The sequence below is a fragment of the Salvelinus fontinalis genome, chromosome 37 (genome assembly GCF_029448725.1).
Source record: "Salvelinus fontinalis isolate EN_2023a chromosome 37, ASM2944872v1, whole genome shotgun sequence".
NCBI lineage: Eukaryota > Metazoa > Chordata > Actinopteri > Salmoniformes > Salmonidae > Salvelinus > Salvelinus fontinalis.
Genome location: NC_074701.1, coordinates 8,939,926 through 8,967,895, shown reverse-complemented (window position 1 = coordinate 8,967,895; position 27,970 = coordinate 8,939,926). Strand labels below are relative to the sequence as shown.

General features: G+C 45.2%; 1 protein-coding gene across 1 annotated transcript; it reads right to left on the bottom strand.

Moving 5' to 3' along the window:
• Window positions 1-170: 170 nt before the first annotated feature.
• rrp12 (ribosomal RNA processing 12 homolog) lies at window positions 171-23,623 on the bottom strand. The gene is made up of 34 exons (XM_055901848.1): window positions 23,398-23,623; window positions 21,452-21,675; window positions 19,619-19,702; window positions 19,204-19,280; window positions 18,432-18,537; window positions 18,231-18,347; window positions 18,005-18,143; window positions 17,615-17,742; window positions 17,436-17,534; window positions 17,207-17,298; window positions 16,988-17,099; window positions 16,810-16,910; window positions 15,629-15,743; window positions 15,355-15,497; window positions 15,087-15,208; window positions 14,943-15,007; window positions 12,789-12,951; window positions 12,422-12,576; window positions 12,081-12,148; window positions 11,826-11,919; window positions 11,482-11,640; window positions 11,304-11,384; window positions 11,119-11,224; window positions 10,907-11,014; window positions 10,409-10,566; window positions 10,206-10,297; window positions 6,755-6,910; window positions 6,478-6,650; window positions 5,935-6,045; window positions 5,467-5,516; window positions 1,311-1,389; window positions 1,135-1,202; window positions 931-1,013; window positions 171-827 (listed from the first exon to the last, which is right to left on the bottom strand). The coding sequence occupies exons 1-34, from the start codon at window positions 23,534-23,536 to the stop codon at window positions 725-727; spliced, it is 3,870 nt and encodes a 1,289-aa protein (XP_055757823.1). The 5' UTR covers window positions 23,537-23,623; the 3' UTR covers window positions 171-724.
• Window positions 23,624-27,970: the final 4,347 nt, after the last annotated feature.

Below are 27,970 nucleotides of genomic sequence, written 5' to 3'. Positions count from 1 at the left end.
GGAAGAAGGGGATGAGTGTACGCCATATAGAAGAAGCCATATTGCTGATGTTAATCAAATCTTAAATGGAGAAGTGTCTGGGGCTAGGTGTTGATTTTGGATTTGGCAAAAACCCCACTTCTGTTAACTATTTTCTTCATGTCAATCTTAAACAAAGAAAACTGTTTAAGTCTGATGAATCAATAGTTTAATACATTCAAACAGTAATCCTCATTTCATGTGCTGGAATATGAATTTTAACCAACTCTTGTTTATATTCAACCGCAATCTAGATCACCATCTAGCGGTCAAACAGAGAAATAACATGCCATTCTTAATTTTCACACCATCAACATTTTTCTTCCACCCTTTAAAGTAGGGTACATAAATACATTAAAACAGACGTTTATCCATCTTTACACATTTGGATTGAACACGCCTAAAAAGCTAAAGTTTCATGTGTATGCCTGATTGAATCCATTGATGACAATGGGAATTAGGCAAGACCCCCCCCCCCCCCCAAAAAAATCTACAGATCTATTTGAAGACTTTTTAAAATCCTTTTCTCGTTCCTTCTCCCACATTGTTTCTCGCAGACATACATGGGTTGTTCAGGGGGGTATGCCTGAGCAATAAACTGCATAGACTCAGACCCATAGAATGAGCTTTAATTGTATTTCTATGCACAGACCCTCTTGGGACAACTGGCAGAAGGACACACAATCAACAGTTGGATGTAAACTCTTCAGGCCCTCCTCTTGTTCCTTTGCATCTTCTTCCCAGACTGCGCTCCCTTCTTGGCCCCTCTCACCATGCCCTTGAACTGTCCCTGCATCTTTGCTTTCTTCCTACACACACACACACACACAAACAGGTTATTAAACTTACGCCATTACAACCCTACTACAATTATTACCATGTTTATTACTAGTTCCTTGCTATGTTTTTTACCTGCGATTGAGCTGTGCTTTCCTCATCGGGATGTAGGCATACGGCTCAACCTTTCCTTTCCTCTTCACGTCTCCTTTACCCTTCTGGAGAAAAACAAACAAAAAAAACGAACACTTTAGCCTCGTGGAGATTCAACAAAGAGCTGACCAATAGTCCCCGTTTGAAATCAGCCGAAACACACGTCAGCCTGTGTGCATGGGTCACCTTGGCCTTGTAGTCTCCCCCCAGGTCTCGGCTCCCACCCAGCGGTCTGTGGATCCCCGAGCCGCCAGCTGAAAGAAAGAAACTCGCATGAATACATACACAAGAGACGACAGACCAGCAACCAGAACACGCGGACACCAACTGACAAACGGAGACAGACTAATAGTCAGCTGTACCTTTGTATTTCAGCTGGGGTTCGATCTCCATGTCGTCATCGTAGTGACCATCCTGGAATCTCCTCTTCTTAGTCTTTATCTGAGAAAGAGATGGGGGGGGAGAGTTCAGAGGTTTCAGAAGTTGTGTCAGAGGTAGGAAGTAACACATTTCAAATACTCGTGTTACTGTTAGAGAAGATTTTACGAGCACTTGTGCTTTTTTAAGTCATTAACAGTTATTCTACTTGAGTGGGATATTTCAGTACTCTTTCCACCCTGGTGAGGGAGGGAAAGAGTGTAAATGGTTAAATGTCAGCCAGTTCCATGAAAGTTCAGAAGGTATATCTCACTGATAATCCCCAAAGCCGTTCCTTTCAGTTCTCTGCTGCCAGTGACTGGAACGAATTGCAAAAATCGCTGAAGTTGGAGACTTTTATTTCCCTCGCCAACTTTAAACATCGGCTATCTGAGCAGCTAACTGATCACTGCAGCTGTACATAGTCCATTTGTAAATTGCCCACCCAATCTACCTACCTCATCCCCATACTGTTTTTATTTTATTTATTTTTCTGCTCTTTTGCACACCAGTATCTCTACTTGCACATCATCATCTGCTCATTTACCACTCCAGTGTTAATCTGCTAAATTGTAATTATTCACTCCTATGGCCTATTTATTGCCTACCTCCTCATGCCTTTTGCACACACTGTATATAGACTTTTTTTTCTTCTACTGTGTCATTGACTTGTTTATTGTGTTATTGGCTTGTTTAATTGTTTACTCCATGTGTAACTCTGTGTTGTTGAATGTGTCGAACTGCTTTGCTTTATCTTGGCCAGGTCGCAGTTGTAAATGAGAACTTGTTCTCAACTAGCCTACCTGGTTAAATAAAGGTGAAATAAAATAAATAAATTAAAAGTAACAGAGGTGAATGAGTGATTGATGGTTGACAGAATTACAATTGTTTATTTCTGGAGTCTGAATTATATTGAAGTCTGGCAACTTTGTTTATGCGCTTTATTTTGTAAAGTTTTTTTATTTTTTATTTAACTTTACATTTTAATTGCTTATTTTTATTAACATACAGATGTGCCTTGTTGGTCACAACTGATCAAATAAAAGAACTTAGTTCCTACTGTACATTCATTTCCTCTTCTTTTAGTGCTTGGAAAAGATATTACCTGAAAATTGTAATACTAACGAAATTAGCTAATTCTCAAGGTCAATCTTTAATAACAATTACTTTTACTCTGAGTACTTTTTAAATAAGCTACTTTTACGAGGGGGGGGGGGGGGGTTACACCAGTAATTTTACTTCTAATTGAGTAAAATTTCATTAACCTCTTAAATGTAAAGTCTGGTATGAGAACGATAGGGGCTATCTGCAAATGCAGGATGTCTTGCAGAAAGCTGAAATTCTTGGCCATTGATGGCCAGTGCCTTAAATCTTGGGTGTGACTTACTACCATATATGGGCATACAAATATATAAGGGGAGGCCGAGCCAATGACCTAATTTCAAGATGGCTACTACCTACATTCAGGTTAGCGTTGTGAAGCATAAACAAAATAAACACTGAATACCTTGACACGCTGAGTAAAATAAACATTTGACTCTTTTTCTATAGGATTGAGGTCAGGGCTTTGTGATGGCCACTCCAATACCTTGACTTTGTTGTCCTTAAGCCATTTTGCCACAACTTTGGAAGTATGCTTAGGGTCATTGTCCATTTGGAAGACCCATTTGTGACCAAGCTTTAACTTCCTGACTGATGTCTTGAGATGTTGCTTCAATATATCCACATACATTTTCTTTCCTCATGATGCCATCTATTTTGTGAAGTGCACCAGTGCCTCCTGCAGCAAAGCACCCCCACAACATGATGCTGCCACCCCCGTGCTTCATGGGTGGGATGGTGTTCTTCGGCTCGCAAGCCTCCCCCTTTTTCCTCCAAAACATAATGATGGTCATTATGGCCAAACAGCTCCTATTTTTGTTTCATCAGACCAGAGGACATTTCTCCAAAAAGTACGATCTTTGTCCCTATGTGCAGTTGTAAACCGTAGTCTGAAAATGGCTGTTTTGGAGCAGTGGCTTCTTCCTTGATGAGCGGCCTTTCAGATTATGTCGATATAGGACTCGTTTTACTGTGGATATAGATACTTTTGTACCTGTATGCTCCAGCATCTTCACAAGGTCCTTTGTTGTTGTTCTGGGATTGATTTGCACTTTTTGCTCCAAAGTACATTAATCTCTAGGAGACAGAAAGCCTCTCTTTCCTGAGCGGTATGTATGACGGCTGCGTGGTCCCATGGTGTTTATACTGGCATACTATTGTTTGTACAGAGGAACGTGGTACCTTCAGGCATTTGGAAATTGCTCCCAAGGATGAACCAGACTTGTAGCGGTCTACAATATTTTGTGTGAAGTCTTGGCTGATTTCTTTTGATTTTCCCATGATGTCAAGCAAAGAGGCACTGAGTTTGAAGGTAGGCCTTGAAATACATCCACAGGTACACCTCCAATTGACTCAAATGATGTCAATTGGCTTTAGAAGCTTCTGATAGGCTATGACATTATTTTCTGGAATTTTCCAAGCTGTTTAAAGGCACAGTCAACTTTGTGTATGTAAACTTCTGACCCACTGGAATTGTGATAGTGAGTTATAAGTGTGAAATAGTCTGTAAACAATCGTTCGAAAAATGACTTGTGTAATGCACAAAGTAGATATCCTAACCGACCTTCCAAAACAATAGTTTGTTAACAAGAAATTTGTGTAGTGGTTGAAAAACGAGTTTTAATGACTCCAACCTAAGTGTATGTAAACTTCCGACTTCAACTGTAACTCCTATCGGTTTTCGGGTTAATTTCCTCATAATCTCCTAGGTCTTCTTTCCAAATATATACCAAGTTTTTGCATGTCAGAATCATGTAATTACACATGAATAGCAGGTACTTTTGGGTATGTCTATTTAGGCAGAAATCTCCATTTTGCCTTTACCGTAATTTCTGGACTATACGCCGCTACTTTTTTCCCACGCTATGAACCTCGCGGTTTATACAATGACGCGGCTAATTTATGTTTTTTTTCATTTTCTCACAAGATTCATGCCGCCAAAAAACTGAGCACCGTCACATAATGTGACGTAAATCGAGCGCGCTCAAACTTGCCATCATTCTGATTACCGTAGTCATTTTGTCACCCTCATCATGGCAAAGACACGGAGAAATGCATATGATGCAGCTTTCAATTTGAAGGCGATCGATCTGGCTGTTGGAAAAGGAAATAGAGCTGCTGCACGGGAGCTTGGCCTTAATGAGTCGATGATAAGACGTTGGAACTGTGCAGATCCGACTGAAAGCCAAAACAATCGCCACCGCAATGAAGTTTGACTTTCTTGGTAGGCTACTGTTTACCGCTATTTATTTTTTATTTTTGTTACAAGCCGTGTTTCGTTTAAAAGCCTATTTATTTTTGTTACAAGCCGTGTTTCGTTTAAAGGCTGTGTAAAGTTCATTTGTTTCAATGTACCGGTAGGCACTTGCGGCTTATAGACATGTGCGGTTTATTTATGTACAAAATACATATTTGTAAAAAATTCTGTCGGTACGGCTTATGTGCGCTTAATAGTCCAGCAATTACGGTACATTGAATGAGGTTAAACTGTACTTCTACTTAAGTCGAATATTGCAGTACTCTTCCCACCCTTGTCGGTAACCTCCGCAGGCAACTTTTTACGCAATGATATTCATTTTGTGGCAAATCCTTACTTTACCCAACCTAATTAATGTCAAATGGGAGACTTGGGCTGCGTTTACATGGGCAGCCCAATTCTGATACGTTGCCCAATTATCAAATGATTTATCAAAAAAAAACAAATAAATGGCAAAAGATCGGAATTAGGCTGCCTGTGTAAATGCAGCCTAAGTGAAAATGTGACTTGAGTGGACGTTAGGATTGGCGCATTTAACAGGTTGGGTTGTAATCCCTCCAATGAAGCCAGTTTCACGAGTGTTTGTGCATATTGTCCCGATGCTACAAAATGAAAGGAGCTTTCTGCGGACTATTCGGGACATGGGGAGGTAGTGTACCGCGTCTAGGAAAGGAAGTCGCCACAGTGAGCACAGGTCCCATGGTAACGTGGACAATCAGCAGGCAATGCTGATGGATACTCACACTCTTGACTCCAGCCTCCTCCAGAATGTCTTTCATCTCTCCCTCATCATCTGTAAGGGAAGAGAGACATCATACTGCTTTAACATCAATGAAATGTAAACTAAAAAAAAAATATTGATTTGTGTATTTATAAAGCCGCTGATGTATTTATAAAGCCCGTTTCACATCATAATTTGTGCTTCACAGTAAACCGACCTGGACCCCAAAGAGCTAGCAGAAGCAGGAGACTCACTTCCAATCAGTGGTTATGATAGACTATTACTAGATGTAGAAATGGAGTAATGTGGGTGAAGGCAAAATACTAATTTCCATTTCCACAAACTGAATGATAAAGTATACATTTATTCATGACATTTATTTTAATTAGTTGTAGATGAAATTGTGGTTGAAGGGAAGTTCAGATCACTTCTCTCTCTCCTCCCATAACGAAGAGTTTGTGTGTGTGTGTGTGAGCGTGTGTCCTACTACCTTTAGTCTTGACTCCCTCGTCATTGTCCTCTTTGATGATGAGTCTTCCGTCTGACGTGACCTTGAAGCTGTGCTGAACTTTTGCCCTTTTCTTCATGTTTGGGTTGGTGGCTGAAACACACACACACACTCTCCCAGGTCAATACATATACTCTCCATACAAAACAATGAATCTCCTTGCCCGCCAAAAACCATGGGTCGTGTTCAGTAAGCACCAAAAAGAAGAAAACTGACATTACCAGCAAGAAACTACCTTGACTTGTCGAATAAGAACTGCTCATTTTCATATCGCAAAATGTTTAAAAAAAAATCCTTTGCATGTCCTAATGAACAAATCTAGATCAACATTAGCCATATTTCATTCCAGACAATCCTTCCTTCCCTCGATCACTCCCTTCGTTGATCGGAGACCACTGGATGGATGTAAGCAGTTCTAGATGTTTCATACTGCTCTGAACGACCAAAGGGAAGGAAATACGCTCCCTGGAATGAAACACAGCCGTAGTTTCAACGCCACAAAGGTGAGAGTAAAGACTCCATTACCCAAGACCCTCTGGGAGACAGTGGGATCCAGGAAGTTGAGTGGGTCGTCTCCATGTCCCTCCTTCAGCCAGGCCCGCCCCTTCTGCTTTGTGGGCTTCCTCTGGGTCTTAGCGCCCTTAGGCCTTTCGTCATCTGACATGTCAGAGTCTGAATCGGCCAAGATCTCCTCGATACTGAGGGAGGGAAGTGGACAAAAGAAGTGATGAAGAGAGAAAGTCACAAATCGAATGTGGAGATGTGTATTACGGGAGTCAAGAGTAGCGTAGCGGGTGTATACCTCTCTCCTCTGGCTTTTGGCGTGTCGTCTCCGCTGTCTGAGTCGTCGTGGTCTTCGTCGGCCAGTCTTGATCTCTTGGTTCTGGCCTCAGCCTTACGGATGTTCACCAACACCTTATGATGCTCCACGGGCAGCTTGCTTTTCACCAACTCAAACCTACACAATGTACACAGGCCTAAATATGTCACTTGTTTTTTAATGTACAGGTAACTGCCAAAATAGTGGAAACACTTGAGTAAATGAGGGAACACAGAGTACACTGAAAATCTGTCAAAATAAATGAATTATATAAGGCCCTAATCAAAGTATTTCACATTATTTAATCAGCTTCTTGCTATGCCACACCTGTCAAGTGGATGGATGATACTGGCAATGGACAAATGCTTACTAACAGGGATATAAACAAATGTGTGCACAACATTATAGAGAAAAGCTTTTTGTGCGTATGGAACATTTCTGGGATCTTTTATTTCAAATCATGAAACATGGGACCAACACTTTACATGTTGCGTTTATATTTCTTTTCAGTGCACACTACCGGTCAAAAGTTTTAGAACACCTACTCATTTAAGGGTTCTTTATTTTTACTACATTATAGAATAATAGTGAAGACATCAAAACTATAAAATAACACATAGAGTAACCAAAAAAATGGAATACAAATCAAATATATTTTATATTTGAGATTCTACAAAGTAGCCACCCGTTGCCTTGACAGCTTTGCACACTCTTGCCATTCTCTCAACCAGCTTCATGAGGTAGTCTCCTGGAATGCATTTCAATTAACAGGTGTGCCTTGTTAAAAGTTCATTTGTGGAATTTCTTCCCTTCTTAATGCGTTTGAGCCAATCAGTTGTGTTGTGACAAGGTAGAGGGGTATACAGAACATACCCCTATTTGGTAAAAGGCCAAGTCCATATTGTGGCAAGAACAGCTCAAATAAGAAAAGAGAAAACTACATTCTATCATTACTTTAAGACATGAAGGTCAGTCAATACGGAACATTTCAAGAACTTTGAAAGTATCTTCAAGTTTAGTCGCAAAAACCATTGAGGGCTATCAGGCCTTCATGGTCAAATTGCTGCAAAGAAACCACTACTAAAGGACACCAATAAGAAGGAGACTTGCTTGGGCCAAGAAACACGAGCAATGGACATTAGCCCAGTGGAAATTTGTCCTTTGGTCGGGAGTCCAAGTTGGAGATTTTTGGATCCAACCGCCATGTCTTTGTGAGACGAGGTGTGGGTGAATAGATGATCTCCGCATGTGTATTTCCCTCCGTAAAGCATGGAGGAGGTGGTGTTATGGTGTGGGGGTGCTTTGCTGGTGACACCGTCTGTGATTTATTTAGAATTTAAGGCACACTTAACCAGCATGGCTACCACAGCATTCTGCAGCGATACGCCATCCCATCTGGTTTGGACTTAGTGGGACTATCATTTGTTATTCAACAGGACAATGACCCAACACACCTCCAGGCTGTGTAAGGGCTATTTGACCAAGAAGGAAAGTGCTGGAGTGCTGATGTGTTATTTCACGTTTTGATGTCTTCACTATTATTCTACAATGTAGAAAATAGTAAAAATAAAAACCTTCAATGAGTAGGTGTTCTAAAACTTTTGACCGGTAGTGTATATATGGGGCGGCAGGGTAGCCTAGTGGTTAGAGCGTTGGACTGCAAGTTCAAATCCCCGAGCTGACAAGGTACACATCTGTCGTTCTGCCCCTGAACAGGCAGTTAACCCACTGTTCCAAGGCCGTCATTGAAAATAAGAATTTGTTCTTAACTGACTTTGCCTCCTTAAATAAAGGTCAAATAAAATAAATATTGAAAGCAGATACTTCCACGCAGGTGTGGTTCCAGAGTTAAGCCCTATAAGTCTACGCCCTTGGTTCGCAATATCTAGGTAACATATGGATTTGTTGTAAGATAGTCATATCATGGATCATTTGGAATTTTAGAACCCCAGTAGATATACATTTTTATTTTATTTAAAAAAATGGGGCCTTTGCTGCTATAGTCCATAGAAACGGCAAATAAATGACAAGGAATACGATTTAAGTGTCTGTCCTCTTTGTACTTTCAGACTCCCATACCCTCATTTCAAACGACTGCCGTAAAGCTTGTGGATGTCGGACAGCAAAACAAACGACACTGTCGTGTTCGAGTCTTCTCTTTTGCCGAGTTCGTATGAGTTGTTAGCTCGGGTTTTTACAGATGGTTGCATGACCATATTCTTGTCCGGATCCTCTCGTGTAGAAAAACACCGCTTTCACAAGCTCCGTGGAATAGGAGCAAGCGTTATTTCGGCAGAAAGACGGTACGTTTGTAGCTTAAAACACACAGGGAGCTATTCAAAATGACTTGACGCACTGGCGTGTCATATGACTCTAGCAATTAACATCCCATAATGCATAGAGTCATCTATAAAAATGTGGGGGAGGCCAGTAGTTTGGCTACCATGGCAATGCCCCCATCCATACGGCAAGCGTGGTAAAAATGGTTTAATGAGCATGAAAACGATGTAAACCATATGCCCATGTAGTCTTGCACGGCGTACGGAAAACGTCTGTACTTTTTCAATACGGAACATGAAATAAGTTTCGGTACTAGAGTTTGTCACTTCCGGTAATGTCAAATGTGTCTCCCGGTCAAATCAGTCTATCATCCGCAGCCGATGTCCCCCTTACAGCACGAGGCGTGCACCGTGCCTGCTGTACTTACTCATTGCTAACCTGCACTGGGATACATCATGTTAGCTTCTGTGCAGCATGAGTGGGGAGCTAACACACTCTTGAATAATGCGACAGGGCATGTAGAAATGTTGAAACCGTTACTGTTAGCAATGCCCTTACAGAGCAAGGTGATACTGATAAGATTTCAGCTTTGTCGTCTAACTTTCCTTGCTAGCTTACAGTTGAAGCTAACGTCAATAAACTCTCCTAGTTCTTTGTGAAACTCACGCAAAATATGCTGATTTCAAAGCTTATTGCCACAAACTTTATTCATTCATTTAAAAATCAGTCCCTCTCGCACATCCCTCCCAAAGATGATCTACTGCCTCAGCGAACTGACTGTGTGTGTGTGTGTGTGTGTGTGTGTGTGTGTGTGTGTGTGTGTGTGTGTGTGTGTGTGTGTGTGTGTGTGTGTGTGTGTGTGAGAGAGAGAGTGGTCTCAGACGTGCCCCCACCCCCACCTTGTGAATGACGTCATTATTAGGGGTGTGCCAAGTACCTCGGACAAAACGAGTATTGTAAAGGATATGGAACATCTGGGCCAATGTATGTACAATATCCAAATACGTCACAGTCCATTACTGCCATGTGGGTATTGATACAAACAGCTACAGCACGCCACTCTTCAACTCAGATCCACATAAAGGCTAAATCATCAGGCACGCAAACTCCAGAGCGAAAAGTGTCAGAAATCAAATATGTGGCCTAAACTTACCCAAACTTCCTGATGAACTTGGTGAAAATGTTTTTCAGCTTCGTCCTGAAGTGTCTCCTAACGTCATCCTTGATGTTCCCAACACCCTCCATCTGAGAGAGAGACGCACAACCATGTTCGAGCAAAGTTTAGCAAACCCGACTTCAGCACCGACATAAGTGGTTCTCCGCTACGCAGACAGACACAAACCGCACAACCCCTACCATCACGGTGACGTGGCCGGCCAGTGTCGTGGGGTCCATGATGAAGAGGATGACCTTGACGAAGCTGAGCGCTGCTTTGACAATCTCCCTGGTGTGAGACGTCAGCAGCAGGCACACGTTGTGTAGGAGGTGCTCCATCGACCCCATGTCTATAGAGTCTGGGCACACACACACACACACACACACACTTTGTAACAGCTGCTCCAGCGATGAAAATCAGCTAGAGCAGGGCTGTCAAACTCCCGCCGCGGAGAGCCGACCGTCCGCGGTGTTCACCCCTCCCATGTACTAGATCGATCAACTAAAGGCCACTGATTGGTTAGGAAGTCCCCGCACCTGGTCGTCCACGTCTCAATTGGATACAAATTCAAAGGAAAGGAGGAAAACCAGCAGACACTCGGCCCTCCGTGAAACAAGTCCGAACGCCGCGAACTGGAGGGACACAAACACCCCCCGTAAACAGTTTGTCGGTGTAAAGGGGGAATAGAGTTGGTTTACCTTTGTACTCAAAGACCAGTCTGGTGAGAGCCAGGACTGTGCATGTGATCATAGTGACGGAGCCGGTCAGCCCCACGTACACCAACAGGAGGTACTGCTCCAAGGCTTCTACAGAGACACAGGGACAGAAAGACGGGGAGTGACTCTCCGCGATAGTGAGAATCGAGAGGACATGCAAGCCTAACCGGAGCCTCTGGTCGAGTAATCCTTACCTTTGGCATCGCCACAGAACCTGATAAAAGCGCGTCCTATCTCCACCAGTAGAGTGTAGGCGTTCTTCCGAGCTCCCACTGACACCTCCTTAGTACATATGATCACCTAGGAGAGTTAAAGAATAGTGTAAGTGGGCGAGTGCTGGCGTGAGTATGTGCGCGTGTGTGTGTGTGTGTGTGTATACCTCTGGTAGCAGGGCAGTGATGAAGTCTCTGTGTTCATCACTCAGCTGTTTCACAATGTGGATCAGACACTTTAGTCTGGGCTGAGAGGAAACGGGAAAGAGGGAGAGTTAGACAAAACGAAGCTGGTCGAGCTGCCCGTGCACTCTGTAAGGGCGCGGAGCGCAGGCGCAGCCTTACCCTCTTGGCGGGAGACGAAGCAGTCTTCAGTGTCCCCAGCAGAACGTGTTTGAGCGTCTCCAGGTGAGAGAGAACGAAAGATCTACACTCCTCCCTCTCCCCACCGCACATCTCCTCCAATACGCGGTATGCCTTCTTCTGCATGTGTGGCTCCTTATTCTACACACACAAAAATCAGAAAGGGAAACACGTAAGAGCTGCGAATTTTTTTTATCTGTTATTCGACTCCTGGTAATCTAAACAATATATTACGCACTTTTAAAAAGTGATGCGTTTTGGTATTTAAAATAATATGGCTGGTTTGGAAACCATCTCTGCGCAGTCAAAATGTCACGTGTCCTAACCTCCAAGTATGGCCGAATCAGTTCAAAGGTCTGACTCATTGTGACCTCATCTACACAGGGTGCCATGGCAACCATCAGGTCCATGACAGACATCCTGGAGGGGGGAGACACAGATGTAAGATTCAGATTTCTTGGTTTGTTAAATGTTCATGTGAATGTGTCTTGGCATTGTACAGTAATGTCATTGGCAATTCAATTGTAATACAGAAATGTAATCATGTAATTCACCCCAAACACAACTAAGCACATTCCTACCGTATGAACTCAGTGCTGTCTGGGCTGCTGAGTCTTTCTGTAGCTTTCGATAGGAAGGTACACACCATCTGAGAGAGAAAACATTTACACCACCAGGAGGAGACAAAACGTACATTTTTATTAGGCATTTTTGTTGAGGCACGGAGGTGTGAGTGTGTAAATGAATGAGCATGAAAGAGGCTCTCTCAGTGTTTCCTAGATTCCTTGCATCTTCTCTACTCGCCTTCTCAAAACTCAGGGGAGGAGAGGTCCGAGGAGAGGAATTTTGGAACTTGTCCCCCATTGCGTTTTGAGAAGGAGGCGAGGAAACCCCACCCCCCCCCAAGAGCCAGAGTGTGTACCTGTGGGTCTGTGACAGTCAGGTAGACTTTAATGGTGTCTAGGACAGCCATCCTGTAGGGGGCACTGTCTCCCGGAGCAGGCTGCTGACTGAACACGTTGAACAGGATGGGCAGGAAGTTCTTAGCAAAACGCCCCACCTCCGCCTTCTCCTCGTCTACAGGGGGAACATAGCAGAGGAGTGTTTAGCGACTGACCTACATAGCGTGTGTGTGTGTAATAGAGGTGGTTCTGGGAACTATCATCACGTGATGAGAAACTTGAGCTAATGCCTAGGCTTTAGGTCAGTGGGCTAACGGCATGCAGATAACCTTGGTTCAATACCTGGGTAGTTCATGCATGCGCAAGCGTATGTGCCTGTGTGCGTACCGGTGTTACAGCTCTTAGTGATGAGTGTGCGTATGGCCTGGCAGATGGTCAGTCGTAGATCAGGCCGTTCGTTGATGGCCATGCCCAGTGCCCTTGCTACACCTTTAAACGACACCAGCAGGTCCAAGGGCCCCACACAGAACCCTGGCAGCATGGTCCAGATCTGACGGGAACAGAAACGCACCAGTGAGTACGGTCCAGGAATGGACACACGATCACTGGGAGAGACGAAACACCTTGTCATGGTGCAGATGTGACAGGGATACAGAAAGAGACACACACACACAACACCTCAGTGCTGGAACACCAGAGGCCATACAAATTGTATTAAATGCTGTTGTTTTTAAAGAAATAACAATTATATTCAAAACCTAATCAAGAGATATGAGTTTAAGATACATAGTTCAGCCATAATTTGAGAAAGTTCTCTACAGGAAGAATTTTTGGTTTTATTGAGAAAAATGAGGGGCATCCGTTAAACACGTCATTAAATGCATATGGCCTAAGTAGGAATAGTACAGCTATGACAGGAAGTACACAATAGCTTTGACAGGGATGCAAAGAGAGAGACAACACTTGAGTCTGGTAAGATATGTAAGGAATAAACACTGACACTGTCCTTTTTGGGGGGGGAAATAATGGACGACGCGGAGGCCCTCCGCAGAGTTCCAGATCATGTATAGAGCGGAGCCGTTTATCCCACCCATACCACAGTTGCTAAACAAAACATCACTAAAGCACAAATTTACTGGTCAAAATGACTTTTAGCGATACTTTCAGTCGATAAGTAAATTCGTACCATTTCATCCTTCCACTAAACCTGGTCGTTCGTTCTATTGGTTCGGTTGCCGAGACGCGCACCAGTTAGTTCATTCTACTTGTTCGATTGCTACGCAGGCTGGAAACGTTCATTATTCACTGCCTTCTAGCTAGCCAATCACAGCTAACAAAGTCACGGCAAACAGTGCCGCGAGATTAACAGCATCGGCTTAAGCTGTTTTCTAGTGACATTTATATGGATACATCCATAACAAGTAGCCTACGCAGATGAGCGATTTCGGCTGGTACAGAAAAAGTTCCTGTCATCGCCAGGAGTCAGGACACTGTTCCTTACTGTTCATTGGCATTGCAAATCAAACACTAGGCTCGAAGCTAGCTAAATTGTTTGTTGCTAGAAAATCTGCCACTATGACAACCAAATTCAACAATTACTAAAAACAGCCGGTCAAATGTAAAAACATGTTGGAGTATGAGAGCACGAGCACCACTTGGAACTTCTGACTCATTGTGAGTCAGGGTTTACGTGAAATGTTACAGACACAGCTGGATGAGATGGAAATGGACACAGTGACAGTGCGCACCGACGAAGAGGCCACGGACAGACAGAGCTGAAACGTCACTGCTTGACATGTATAATGACATCCCGGTTGAGAATGAAACGACTGAACAACGAAACGGCAAGTAAGTGAAAGAAATAGATTTTGATTAGGTTTTACTGGTAATGGGGGACATAGCTAAATGCCAACAAAATAACATTTTGGTCAGTGTGTGTGTGTGTGTGTGTCTCAACTATTTAACTGTACTAGAATACTTAATAAAAGGGCGCTACAATTTTAAATATCAGTAATGGGTTTTTTGTCAAGGAAAATATGTCTTATCGGTGCATCCCTACGGCATGGTGCAGTGATTTGGAACAGTAAAAAGGTGCCTATTGTTGGAACTACTTCAGAGATGTCCGATATCTTTTCCAACTGTACGCACATATGTTACTAACGCCCACTCTAGAATCCCTTTCTAGCCAATCAGAATGGAGTATTCGGCAATGCCGTGGTATAAATGACAGATATCGCCAGGTGCTCGGTGTTTCCTCCGACACAATGGTGCGGCTGACTTCCGGGTTGGATGGGCATTGTGTCAAGAAGCAGTGCGGCTTGGTTGGGTTGTTTCGGAGGACGCATGGCTCTCGACCTTCGCCTCTCCCGAGTCCGTACGGGAGTTGCAGCGATGAGACAAGACTGTAACTACCAATTGGATACCATGAAATTGGGGAGAAAAGGGGTATTTAATTTTTTTTATACAAAATATTTAAAAAATGACAGATATAAGACGGAACACCCTCACAGTATGGAGACCTAATCTAAAAAATATTCTTACCTGCAGCTGGAGTGTCTTGTAGACTTTAGCCTCCAGTTTCTGTCCAGCCTTCTCCAGCTCCTCAGCTACAACACACAGACAGGCACAGAAATGAGCGATGCATTGTTTACGCTTACACCCATTCCCACACAAACCATCATTTACCTCTCTGTCGGAGCGTGGCAGCGAGCGGCAGGAGATATGACGTGTAGTAAGCCAGGTGCGTGTTCTTAACGTGATCGCGTATGACAGGGATCAACCAACTACGAGGGAACTCCAGATTGTCTCTGCCAACACACACACACACAATTATTAACCTAGTCAACTCTGAAAAGACACAATATAAACTAATCTTCAAAAAACCAATACAATCCACTAACGTAATAAACAGCTATAACTTAGTAACAAACAGTAATCACAGTAGCAGACATACTCCAGTCCAGTGATGTTGAGCGCTACAGCGTTCAGCAGTACTTCAGGTCCCATGCTCTCTACAGCGCCACCGACAGCCAGGTCCAGCTCACCACAGAACGGGAACCGAGGGGTGGCGCGTAGGTCCGCTAGAGACTGGAGAGACTGAGAGAAACAAAGTTAAAATGGATTGTCCAGTTCTATAACGAGTGGTAAGTATTTAGGGCATGACAAAGCCACTGTGTGTGTGTGTGTGTGTGTGTGTGTGTTAACTTGGTCCTGTCGGGGAGCGTTACCTTGGTCATGACCGGGTGCGTGTGTTTCCCTGCTGCTCTGTAGAAGCAGCCCAACAGCTGCAGAACGAACGGCCAGGAGGCGTGGAAACGATACGACAGACCCTCCTCCACGATACTACAAGACACAGAGAGGCAGCTTAAAACTGGACGTCAAACATAAATATCTATATATAAACTCCTAATTATGCCTTGACCCCTGCGCGAGACAGTGAGTGAGACCGAAATTGTTCTTCCTCTCTGACAAGCAGTTCCCACTCGCTATTTGCATTTGAGGTTTGGTCCGACATAAAAAAAAAATCTACAATAAAAATCGATCATATGGACACCGAAACACATTGAGACATTACTTTAACGTAATAGAGGAAAACCTAACCTACGTAACAATACCCTTTTTAAGTATCAACTCCCAAAATGTTGGACTGAGCAGAGCCTGCTAAGACGGGAGTATCAATGAACTACGATTGTGGAAAACGAACACTCAAATTTCATGCGGCACGCACCGTAGTCGGTTTTCTTTTATAAATGTGCACCGAGCATAAAAATATACTTGCATAAGGAATTGGCAACTCGTTCTCATTCTGAGAAATAAGCTTCTTCTTATCCAGGTAGGCCATTTGATTTCAACATCTAAACAAAGGGAACGGGCCATGTTGTTCCAACAGTTGGAGACCGACAAGGGTGTATTCAGAACAGCTCAACTGTTATACCTTGTAGGCAAGCAAATAGATCAGAGGTGGCTAGACTTTAAATATAAAAGATCAGCTGGCTACTCGGTGGGCTTGTCCCTGAGAGATTGTCTATAAGACCTGTATTAACTGTCTATAATGCCTGCTACCAGAAGTCGGTCATTAAAAGCAGACGTGCATGGTTCAAGTTACACTTGTAACAAAAAGGTCATTTTCATAGACTTGAAAGCCAGATCAGTGACTATTGCAAAACAAAACAGGTTCAACTATTTTGACATAACAATTAAACTATTTATGGGTCTTACGGTTGAAGTCTTTTGCCCTGAATTCATTAGATTATTCCTGACTGTTTGAAATACCTTCAATTATGCAACAAAGCTTATTTAGCAACGACAAAAAAGAAGAGAACATGAATCAGCTATAAGATTTATGCCGTATCACCCAGTCCTAGTGAGCGAGCACACTATCCCTAGGTGAGTGTGTGTGTGTTCTCACCGGAACATCTTGCAGACGTAGGAAGGGTTTCCAGAGGAAGCGGTGAGGCTGACGGGACCGATCTCCTCCATGTGAGGGGCAACACACTCCGACAGCAGTGTCTACAGCACACACACACACAGTTAGGGCCACTTAACAGGGTAGGCGTAAACAAAGTGGTGAGCTTGAAGTATGTTACCTTGAGTGTATTGGTGGCAGCAGAGACGACCTGTGTGTGAGGTGACAGGAGGCAGGACATGGCTGTGGAGAAGAGACGAGGGAGATGACCCAGACTTAGAGACGACTGAACACTGAGGAGAGAGTGAACATTCAGTTAATTAAAAATAAGATTTCATTTTTACTGCTGCAGGGGTAGTGTACTCCGGTGTAGTGTACACTCCCGGGTGCAGTACCCTACCTGGCCAGGTGAACGTGGGCTTTCTCCATGACAGCCAGCCAGGCTAGTAGAGGCTGCAAGTCATTCTCACTGGGCAGGTAGTCATACAGGGCCTGAAGAGAGAAAGAACATAACACAGCACTGTTAACCCAATTAACCATTTTCAGCCCAGGTTTACAGTGCGAAGGGGGTATGAACATGTGGTGGTGTTTTTGGATCCCAGGCTGCGACTTTAGCTTTGTGACCTTACCGTGATGATCTGAGCATTGAGTTCAGCAGACAGGGTAGCAGGGTTGGGTTTCCCACTGAACAGCTTATGGAAGGCCTGCATGGCACATGCTGTCACCAACTAGAGATAGAAAGCAGGGAGAGGTCAGTTTGGGAAGGTGAGGTGTGTGTGTGTCTGTGTGTGTGTGTGTGTGTTCTCACCACGTGGCTAAGGGTCATCACCCTGAGAAGAGTCTCACAGCAGGACTTGACGGCATTGAGAGGGAAGGTGACCATGAGGTCCTTCAGGAGACCCAGGACGTGCAGGGTGGTGGTGTCCTCCTTACTGCCTGAATAAAAATAAAAAAATACAGAGAAGCTTAATTAAAGGGTCATGTAAGGGGGATTTGAGTTCTCTAGCTTGGCTTCAGAACTTCTTAAAGACAGTGTTGCAGTAGCACAATCACAAGCCCTGTCAATCAAAGCTTCGAGAGTACAGAGTTAAAACAGCGGACCTCCATAACAAATAAAAATTATAGACGTAAATCGTTGCCTCTGCGCTCAAATGAAACCATGGACAAAAAAAAAATCCCTAAAGGTCGGGGGTTGTACCTCCTGCCTGTTCAATCTCTTTGATGCAGAACTTGGCGGCCATCGCGGCAGCAGGGTGGTGGGCCGGGGCGTTGTCTGTAAACAGTAAGTCGCTGCCTCTCAGGATGGAACACAAACCGTGCTGCGCTGCTTTACGGATCTGAGGTGGAGAGTGGAAACAATTGATTACCAAATGATTGTGAATAGAAGGTACTGTGTGTGTGTGTGTGCGCGCGGGCGCACGTACCTTGGGCTTGCTGTGGACAGTGAAGCTGAGTAGACCGTGGTATGTCTGCAGAGTCGATGGGTAACTCCACACTGTAACATCCTGCTTCCGCAAAAGAGTGGAGAGGCACGACAGAATCTGGAGAAAGAAAACACACGTTGAAAACTTGATTTAAAATTATGTTAAAAAAGGTACCCGGCGGACGGACACACACACACTCACCCATCTGAGTGCGGAGGCGGACTCTGAGCTGGCCAGGGTGGACATGACGTCCATCAGAGCTTTGGCCGTGTCAGAGAACTTAGAAATCAACACTGGTGCTGGAACTCTGAGGGACACAACATACATATTCAAATCACTTAACAAATACTTCAACACATAGACCAGTCAGACCGAAGACAGTAGGCAGGTTTCCATTGACCCAGGTCTGTTTGACAAAAGCATTGGAACAAAAAACATAATTGCGACATGTGTAATGGAAATGGCAGATAACGGAGACATTTTTTTTTTTTTTAAAGAGGCCGATAGACGTACTGCCAAATTCTCTAAAACAACGTTGGAGGCGGCCTATGGCAGAGAAATTAACATTTAATTCTCTGGCAACAACTATGGTGGACATTCCTCCAATGGCACACTGGCCTTTTATTGTCCCCAGCACAAGGAGCACCTGTGTAATGATCATGCTGTTTAATCAGCTTCTTGATATGCCACAACTGTCAGTTGGATGGATAATCTTGTGTGCACAACATTTTTGAGAAATAAGCTTTTTGTGCACATGGAACAACTCAGTGTTGGTCTCATGAAACATGGGACATACACTTTATATTTTTGTTCAGTATAAATGAAAACACACTCTAGCAGGTAAATGTCGGATCTATTTTTCTAAATGTCGACGACAACAACAACAACAAAAAATCACTGGACAAATTTATGGAAACATAGCTAGTGACCACAGTTAGCATGGGTGAGAGCTGTGATAAACTGTGGGACTAACCGTTTCATAACCAGGTTGAGGAGGTAGGCTACAGCAGCCAGAGACTCCCCTGAATCCACTGCCTCCAGGGTGGTCATCTGAAACCAGAAAGAGAGAGAAAGACACACACACACACACACACACACACACACACACACACACACACACACACACACACACACACACACACACACACACACACACACACACACACACACACACACACACACACCAAGTTTAGTCTGAAAACAAACTATTCTGATTGACTTCAATGCAGGAGCAGAAAGCAACAGAGAATAACATTCATCTTAATATGCCTCCAGTTCTTACGCACTTGCAAGCATCCAATGCAATTACACCTTTGTAGGAGGGTCATTCATCTAGTAATATTCAAACTATGATAGACAGGCATAAGCAGTCATTAGGCCCTACTCACCAGAGCGGCAAAGTACTCTGTTTCTGTCTCCTTCCCTCCATGAGATCGAATCACCTCAGTCACCGCAGCCAGCACTGCACATATCTATGGGACGAGACAGATACGAAGAGTGAATATCTTTAGCAAGTTATTAGTTTAGACCCTATGCAGCTGAGAGGTTAACAATACTATAATACAACAGTGATACACAGTTGCTGTCAGCTTCTGTTGTGTCATTTTCATGTCACCTTTATTTAACTAGGCAAGTCAGTTAAGGACAAATTCTTATTTACAATGACGGCATACCCTGGCCAAACCTTAACATACAATGCATTCGGAAAGTATTCAGGCCCCTTGACTTTTTCCACATTTTGTTACGTTACAGCCTTATTCTAAAATGGGTTAAATACATTTTTTTCCTCATCAATCTACACACAATACCCCATAATGACTAACAGAAATACCTTATTTACATAAGTATTCACACCCTTTGCTATGAGACACGAAATTGAGCTCAGGTGCATCCTGTTTCCATTGACCATCCTGTGGTAAATTCAATTGATTGGACATGATTTGGAAAGGCTTAACTGTCTATTTAAGGTCCCACAGTTGACAATGCATGTCAGAGCAAAAACCAAGCCATGAAATCGAAGGAATTGTCCGTAGAGCTCCGAGACAGGATTGTGTTGAGGCACAGATCTGGCGATGGGTACCAAAATATTTCTGAAGCATTGAAGGTCCCCAAGAACACAGTGGCCTCCATTATTAAATGGAAGAAGTCTGGAAACACCAGGACTCTTCCTAGAGCTGGCCGCCCGACCAAACTGAGCAATCGGGAGAGAAGGGCCTTGGTCAGGGAGGTAACCAAGAACCCGATGGTCTCTCTGACAGAGCTCTAGAGTTCCTCTGTGGAGATGGGAGAACCTTCCAGAAGGACAACCATCTCTGCAGCACTCCAATCAGGACTTTATGGTAGAGTGACTAGACGGAAGCCACTCCTCAGTAAAAGGCACATGACACCGGGCTTGGAAAAGGCAACCAAAGACTCTCAGACCATGAGAAACAAGAAAACCAAGATTGAACTCTTTGGCCTGAATGACAAACGTCACGTCTGGAGGAAACCTGGCACCATCCCTACGGTGAAGCATGGTGGCAGCATCATGCCGTGGGGATGTTTTTCAACAGCAGGGACTGGGAGACTAGTCAGGATCGAGGGAAAGATGAATGGAGCAAAGTACAGAGAGATCCTTGATGAGAACCTGCTCCAGAGCCCTCAGGACCTCAGACCGGGGTGAAGGTTCATCTTCCAACAGGACAACGACCCTAAGCACACAGCCAAGACAGGCAGGAGTGGCTACGGGACAAGTCTCTGAATGTCCTTGAGTGCTCGAGCCCAGTCTTGAACATCTCCAGAGAGACCTGAAAATAGATGTGCAGTGACGCTCCCCATTCAACCTGACAAGAGCTCGAGAGGATCTGCAGAGAATATTAGGAGAAACTCTCCAAATACAGGTGTGTTAAGCTTGTAGCATCTTACCCAATAAAACTTGAGGCTGTAATCTACGCCAAAGGTGATTCAAAAAAGTACTGAGCAAAGGGTCTGAATACTTATGTAAATGTAATTTCAGGTTTTTATTTTTAAATAAATTGCAAACATTTCTAAAAAACTATTTTTGCATTGTCATTATGGGGTACTGTGTAGAATGATGGAACAAAAACAATTGAATCATTTTTAGAATGCTGTAATGTAACAAAATGTGGAAAAAGTCAAAGGGTCTGAATACTTTCCGAATACACTGTACGTACACTGTTACCAGGTCATTTAGAGAAGTACAGTCCCCCAGAGTTACACACCTCTTTATGGGCAGCCGAGTTGGACTCCCAGAAGCGCTGCACCTTTCTGAAGGTGAGGTTAGAGCAGTCTGACAACCCGCTGAGGAAGGTCCCTGCGCTCCTCTCTGAAAGGGCCTGCTCTGCAGTCTCCTCCATACAGGCATCTCCCCGGTCATCCCTCTCCAGGGCTCCTGCCTGCAGCTCGTTGTGCAGTTTGAGTGCATCAACAGTCAGGTCACTCTTCTCTGGAGAGCGAGAGAAGATATCAGTATCTAAGGGTCATGTACTACTGACTGACATTCGGTCATCTTAGTGGATGGTGGTTTTAAAATTGGGTAATGCAATTACAAATTCAATCATTTTCTAATCGAGTGACAATGCCCAAGAAGCCTGTGTTTGGAGGATATTATGGCACCGGTGTTAGGCCCAAGACAAAGTCGAGGGCCGGCAAACCATGCCAATGTGTCCTACACAACAGCTTCGAGAGCATTATCACTTTATACAACGAGTTACCAACATATTCAAATAATGATTGACATAATTGAATTAAAAACCTTATTTAGATTAATTTATTCATACTATTTAATTCTTCCAAAAGATATAATCCCGAAACACACCAAGGGTTGCTACACAAGCCGGCTGGTCGTTCTATTGTTTCGGTTGCCAGAGACGAGACCCAGTCGTTCAGTCTTTTTTGTTCTGTATCTATGGACGCGACCCTGTCGTTCGTTCCAAATGTTCCATTGCCTTCTTATCCCTTGCTTGCTGGATAGTCAACTACGGCCAACTCACAGTCACGTCAAACATTGCAGACAGAAAAACAACAGTAGCTGCATTTGTTTGAGCTGTTTTCTAGTGACATTTATTTGGATACATCCATAACAATGAGCTAATGAGGCACGATTTCAGCTAGCACAGAAACTGTGCTCTCTAGTTGGACACTGTTGTTCAGAGGAGCTAGCCAACAACACAGCTAACAACTTCAAACTGAAGATGGAAAGACTGCAAACTAGCTGTACTTCTTTTCATTTGACCTTTTTTAAATTGACATTTCTTTGTTTATATCCATAAAAACGATGCCAGCTGATTCGTGAATTCGACTGGTTGAGAAACACTGCCTGCCTCCCTTTCTCGACCCCTAACGTTACACGTTCATTACTATGGACAGTTGGGAGACAGAATTTGAATATTTTAACAATGTTGCAAATGTCGGAGAGAGACAGTAAGGTTTACACAAATCTCCGCTGTTGAAAACTAAAACTTTGTCTAAAATAAGTGCGATAATGTCTAGATGCTTTTTATAGTGGAAATCAAGATTATAACTTCCATGCCTGTGCTGATGATACAGTGGATTGCGCAGTCAGATGGAACAGAGTAAATAGGCATTTTAACGTCATAGATTTAGCCGGTGGTAACTTATGGAATAGACACCGGCTGGAATGCGCTTTTAAAATCAGCATTCGGGATCAGACCCACCCGCTGTATAAACGCAGTTCTTAATTAAGCATGACGGATCACGTGGTTTATTGGTTAAATATAGAGACTAAAGGATGTACAATAGGTTGTTGTTTTGGGGTCGAACGTTTAGAAATATTTTATGAAATAGTGTATTGCACAAACAAAACTTTCTAGGTCACGTTGCCCCAACCATAAAACAGTCCAAAGCCCGTAGCATAGGATCGTGTTAGTTAGAACTTCTATGGTCGGCACTAGGCTAGTTGGAGTTAGCATATGATATGGCTCATGTCAGCATAGCTGCATTATTAACACAGCAATGAGAATGGACTCAAACGACATTGACAACTTTCCAGAAAGTTAGCAACGTTACAAAAGTTGAAAACAGCTAGCCTTTCTTTGTTTAGAAAATGTGTAGACAGACTGTATGCTAGCTAACTTCACTGGGTGGCTGGCTGGCTGACTTTCCACGTGTTGTCTCGTCTCAGGCCGAACACGCTGCAAATGCTTACCCGAGGGGCGGCTGAAGAAACGGCTTTTGGCAGCCTGTCTGAATCGGTTCGTCTGGGGGTTCGAGTCGCTGCTGTGTCCCTTTTTCCATCGCTTCAGTTTCGATGCGGCCCCAGATTTTAATTTTCCAGATTTCACCATATTTTCAAATAATACTAACCACTCTGGATCAGCAAAGCATTTGTCGCAAGTGGCTCTGTCGCTTTCCTGATGACGTGGCGGGGATGCGATCACCAGTCTTCTTCTTCTTCTATGGGTTTTATGTCAGACTACAACCCAAAAAGGTTTATTACTGCCACCAACTGGACGGGGTTGAAAAAATTACAAATAAATAAAACCCATACGTGACAGGGAAAACTAACTTAATCCAACCAAAATAAAACAATTAAAAACATCTTCAAATCTCCCTTCTCAGGCTCTATGACCTGAGAGGATGGTATGGCTTTTGACATTACTCCATGCAACTCAGCCGAGAAGTCTTTCAGTCCAAGGAACCGTTCCGCCGCATCCACAATAATATATATTTTCCTGGACTTCCTTTCCACCTTGACAGTAAAATTAATCACCACAGTCTACGCCTGTGCATTGACTATAGAGGTTTCAATCAAATCACGGTGAGGTACAGTTACCCGCTACCTCTTATAGCCACGGCGATTGAGTCAATGCACGGGGTGCGCTTCTTCACGAAACTGGATCTCAGGAGTGCGTATAACCTGGTGCGTATCTGGGAGGGAGACGAATGGAAGACAGCATTTAGTACCACCTCAGGGCATTTTGAGTACTTAGTCATGTTGTATGGGTTGATGAATGCTCCATCAGTTTTCCAATCCTTTGTAGACTCGATATTCAGGGACCTGCACGGGCATTCTGATATACTCCGCTACACGCGCCGAGCATGTGTCCTTGGTACGCAGGGTACTTGGACGACTGTTGGAGCATGACCTGTATGTCATGGTTGAGAAATGCCTCTTTCAGCAGGCCGTCTCCTTCCTAGGGTATCACATTTCCACATCAGGAGTGGAGATGGAGAGTGACCGCATTGCAGCCGTGCAGACTCCCACCACGGTAAAGGAGGTGCAGCGATTTTTAGGGTTTGCCAATTACTAGCGGAGACTTATCTGGGGTTTTGGCCAGGTGGCTGCTCCCATTACCTCACTGCTGAAGGGGTGTCCCGTACGGTTGCAGTGGTCGGCTGAGGCGGACAGAGCTTTTGGGCAGCTAAGAGCTCTGTTTACCTCGGCTCCCATGCTGGCCCATCCGGATCTCTCTCTGGCGTTCATAGTGGAGGTGGACGCATCCGAGGCTGTGATAGGATCCGTGCTCTCACAGCGCTCGGGTACGCCACCAAAACTCCGCCTCTGTGCTTTCTTCTCGAAGAAGCTCAGCCCAGCGGAGCGTAACTATGATGTGGGGGACCGAGAGCTGTTGGCTGTGGTTAAACCTTTGAAGGCGTGGACACATTGGCTTGAGGGGGCTAAACACCCTTTCCTCATCTGGACAGACCACAGCAACCTGGAGTACATCCGGGCAGCGAGGAGACTGAATCCTCGTCAGGCAAGGTGGGCCATGTTCTTTACCCGTTTTGTGTTTACCCTGTCCTACAGACCAGGTTCCCAGAATATGAAGGCAGATCCACTGTCCCGGCTGTACGACACAGAGGAGCGGCCCATGAATCAGACTCCCATACTCCCCGCCTCCTGCCTGGTGGCGCCGGTAGTGTGGGAGCTGGATGCGGACATTGAGCAGGCGTTGCGTACAGAACCCGCTCCCGTCCAGTGTCCCGCTGGGTGTCTGTACGTCCCGTCTGCTGATTGTGACCGGTTGAATTATTGGGCCCACACGTCACCCTCCTCTGGTCCTCCTGGGATCGGTCGGACAGTGCGCTGTTTGAGCGGGAGGTACTGGTGGCCCACTTTGGCTAAGGACGTGAGGGTTTATGTTTCCTCCTGCTCGGTGTGCACCCAGTGTAAGGCTCCTAGGCACCTGCCCAGAGATAAGCTACATCCCTTACCTGTTCCACAGCAGCCTTGGTCGCATCTGTCGGTGGATTTTCTGACTGATCTTCCACTCTCACAGGGTAACACCGCAATCCTGGTCATTGTGGATCAAGTCCTGTCGTCTCCTCCGTCTGCCCGGTCTCCCTACGGCCCTACAGACTGCGGAGGCCTTGTTTACACACGTCTTCCGGCACTACGGGGTGCCTGAGAATATAGTGTCTGATCGGGGTCCCCAGTTCACGTCCAGGGTCTGGAAGGCGTTCACGGAACGTCTGGGGGTCTCGATCAGCCTTTCTTCAGGGTTTCACCCTAAGAGTATTGGGCAGGTGGAGAGAGTGACCCAGGATGTGGGCAGGTTTCTGCAGTCCTATTGCCAGGACCGGCCGGGGGAGTGGGCGGCGTTCGTGCCCTGGGCCAAGATGGCACAGAACTCGCTTCGCCGCTCCTCCACTAACCTCTCTCCCTTCCAGTGCGTACTTGGGTACCAGCCGGTTCTGGCGCCTTGGCATCAGAGTCAGACCGAGGTTCCTGCGGTGGACGACTGGTTCAGGCGCGTGGAGGAGAAATGGGAAGCTGTCCATTTTCACCTTCAGCAGGCCGTGACGTGCCAAAAGGAGAACGCAGATCACCACCGCAGTGAGGCGGACCGGGTCTGGCTCTCGACCCGGAACCTGCCCCTCCGCCTGCCCTGCCGGAAGCTGGGTCCGCGGTTTGTGAGGCCATTTAAAGTCCTGAGGAGAGTGAATGAGGTTTGTTATAGGTTTCAGCTTCCACCCCAATACCATATTAACCCCTCGTTCCATGTGTCTCTTCTCAGGCCGGTGGTGGCTGGCCCGCTTCAGGAGTCTGAGGTGCGGGAAGTTCCTCCGCCCCCTCTAGACATCGGGGGGGCCTCGGCGTACTCCGTTCGCTCCATACTGGATTCGAGGCGTCGGGCGAGGGGCCTTCAGTATCTCGTGGAGTGGGAGGGGTACGGTCCGGAGGAGAGGTGCTTGGTTCCGGTCGAGGATGTGTTGGACCCTTCAATGCTGCAGGAGTTCCACCGTCTTCGTCCGGATCACCTTGCACCTCGCCCTCAGGGTCGTCCCCGAGGCCGGTGTCACGACTTCCACCAAAGTTGGTCCCTCTCCTTGTTCGGGCGGCGTGCGGCGGTCAAAGTCACCGACCTTCTAGCCATCGCTGATCCACTTTTCATTTTCCATTGGTTTTGTCTTGTCTTCCATCACACCTGGTTCCAATTCCATCAATTACATGTTGTATATTTAACCCTCTGTTCATGTCCTTGTCGGTAATTGTTTCTTGTAGTGCTATGGCAACGGTATGCTGGTATTTACCGGGTTTTGTTTGACTCGTGTATTGTTCTGTTGATGGTGGTTTATGGATATTAAACGACAACATTGTTAATCAGTTTTCGCTCTCTGTAACGGCGTTCCTCCTCCTCTTCAACCGAAAAGGAGGAGTAGTTATTGAACCAAGGCGCAGCGGGTTGGGATGACATAATTTATTTACAGAAAGACGAAAAAACACGAACTTGACGATAAACTAACAAAACAACAAAACGGAGTAGACAAACCTGGACATGCGAACTTACATAAAACGCAGAACTCACGAACAGGGAAAATAGACTACACAAAATGACGATGTACAAAAAACAAACCGAACAGTCCCGTATGGTGCGACAAACACTGACACAGGAGACAACCACCCACAACGAACACTGTGAAACAACCTACCTAAATATGACTCTCAATTAGAGGAACGCCAAACACCTGCCTCTAATTAAGAGCCATACCAGGCAACCCTTAAACCAACATAGAAACAGAAAACATAGAATGCCCACCCAAACTCACGTCCTGACCAACTAACACATACAACAAACTAACAGAAATAGGTCAGGAACGTGACATAACCCCCCCCATAAGGTGCGAACTCCGGGCGCACCAGCACAAAGTCTAGGGGAGGGTCTGGGTGGGCATCTGACCACGGTGGTGGCTCAGGCTCAGGGCGAGGTCCCCACCCCACCATAGTCAATCCCAGCTTATATCTCCCCCTACAAATGACCACCCTCATATTACCCCCACTAAATCTTTTGGGTAACATCGACACAAGGGGCAGCACCGGGATAGAGGGATAGCTCAGGACAGAGGGATAGCTCAGGACAGAGGGATAGCTCAGGATAGAGAGGTAGCTCAGGATAGAGAGGTAGCTCAGGATAGAGGGGCAACTCCGGACTGAAAGGCAGCTCCGGACAGAGAGACAGCTCTGGACTGAGGGGCAGTTCTGGATAAATAGCCGCTCTGGGCTGAGGGACAGCTCATGACTGGCTGACGGCTCTGGACGCTCATGGCTGGCTGACGGCTCTGGACGCTCATGGCTGGCTGACGGCTCTGGACGCTCATGGCTGGCTGACGGCTCTGGACGCTCATGGCTGGCTGACGGCTCTGGACGCTCATGGCTGGCTGACGGATCTGGACGCTCATGGCTCACTGACGGCTCTGGCAGATCCTGTCTGGTTGGCGGCTCTGGCAGATCCTGTCTGGTTGGCGGCCCTGGCAGATCCTGTCTGGTTGGCGGCCCT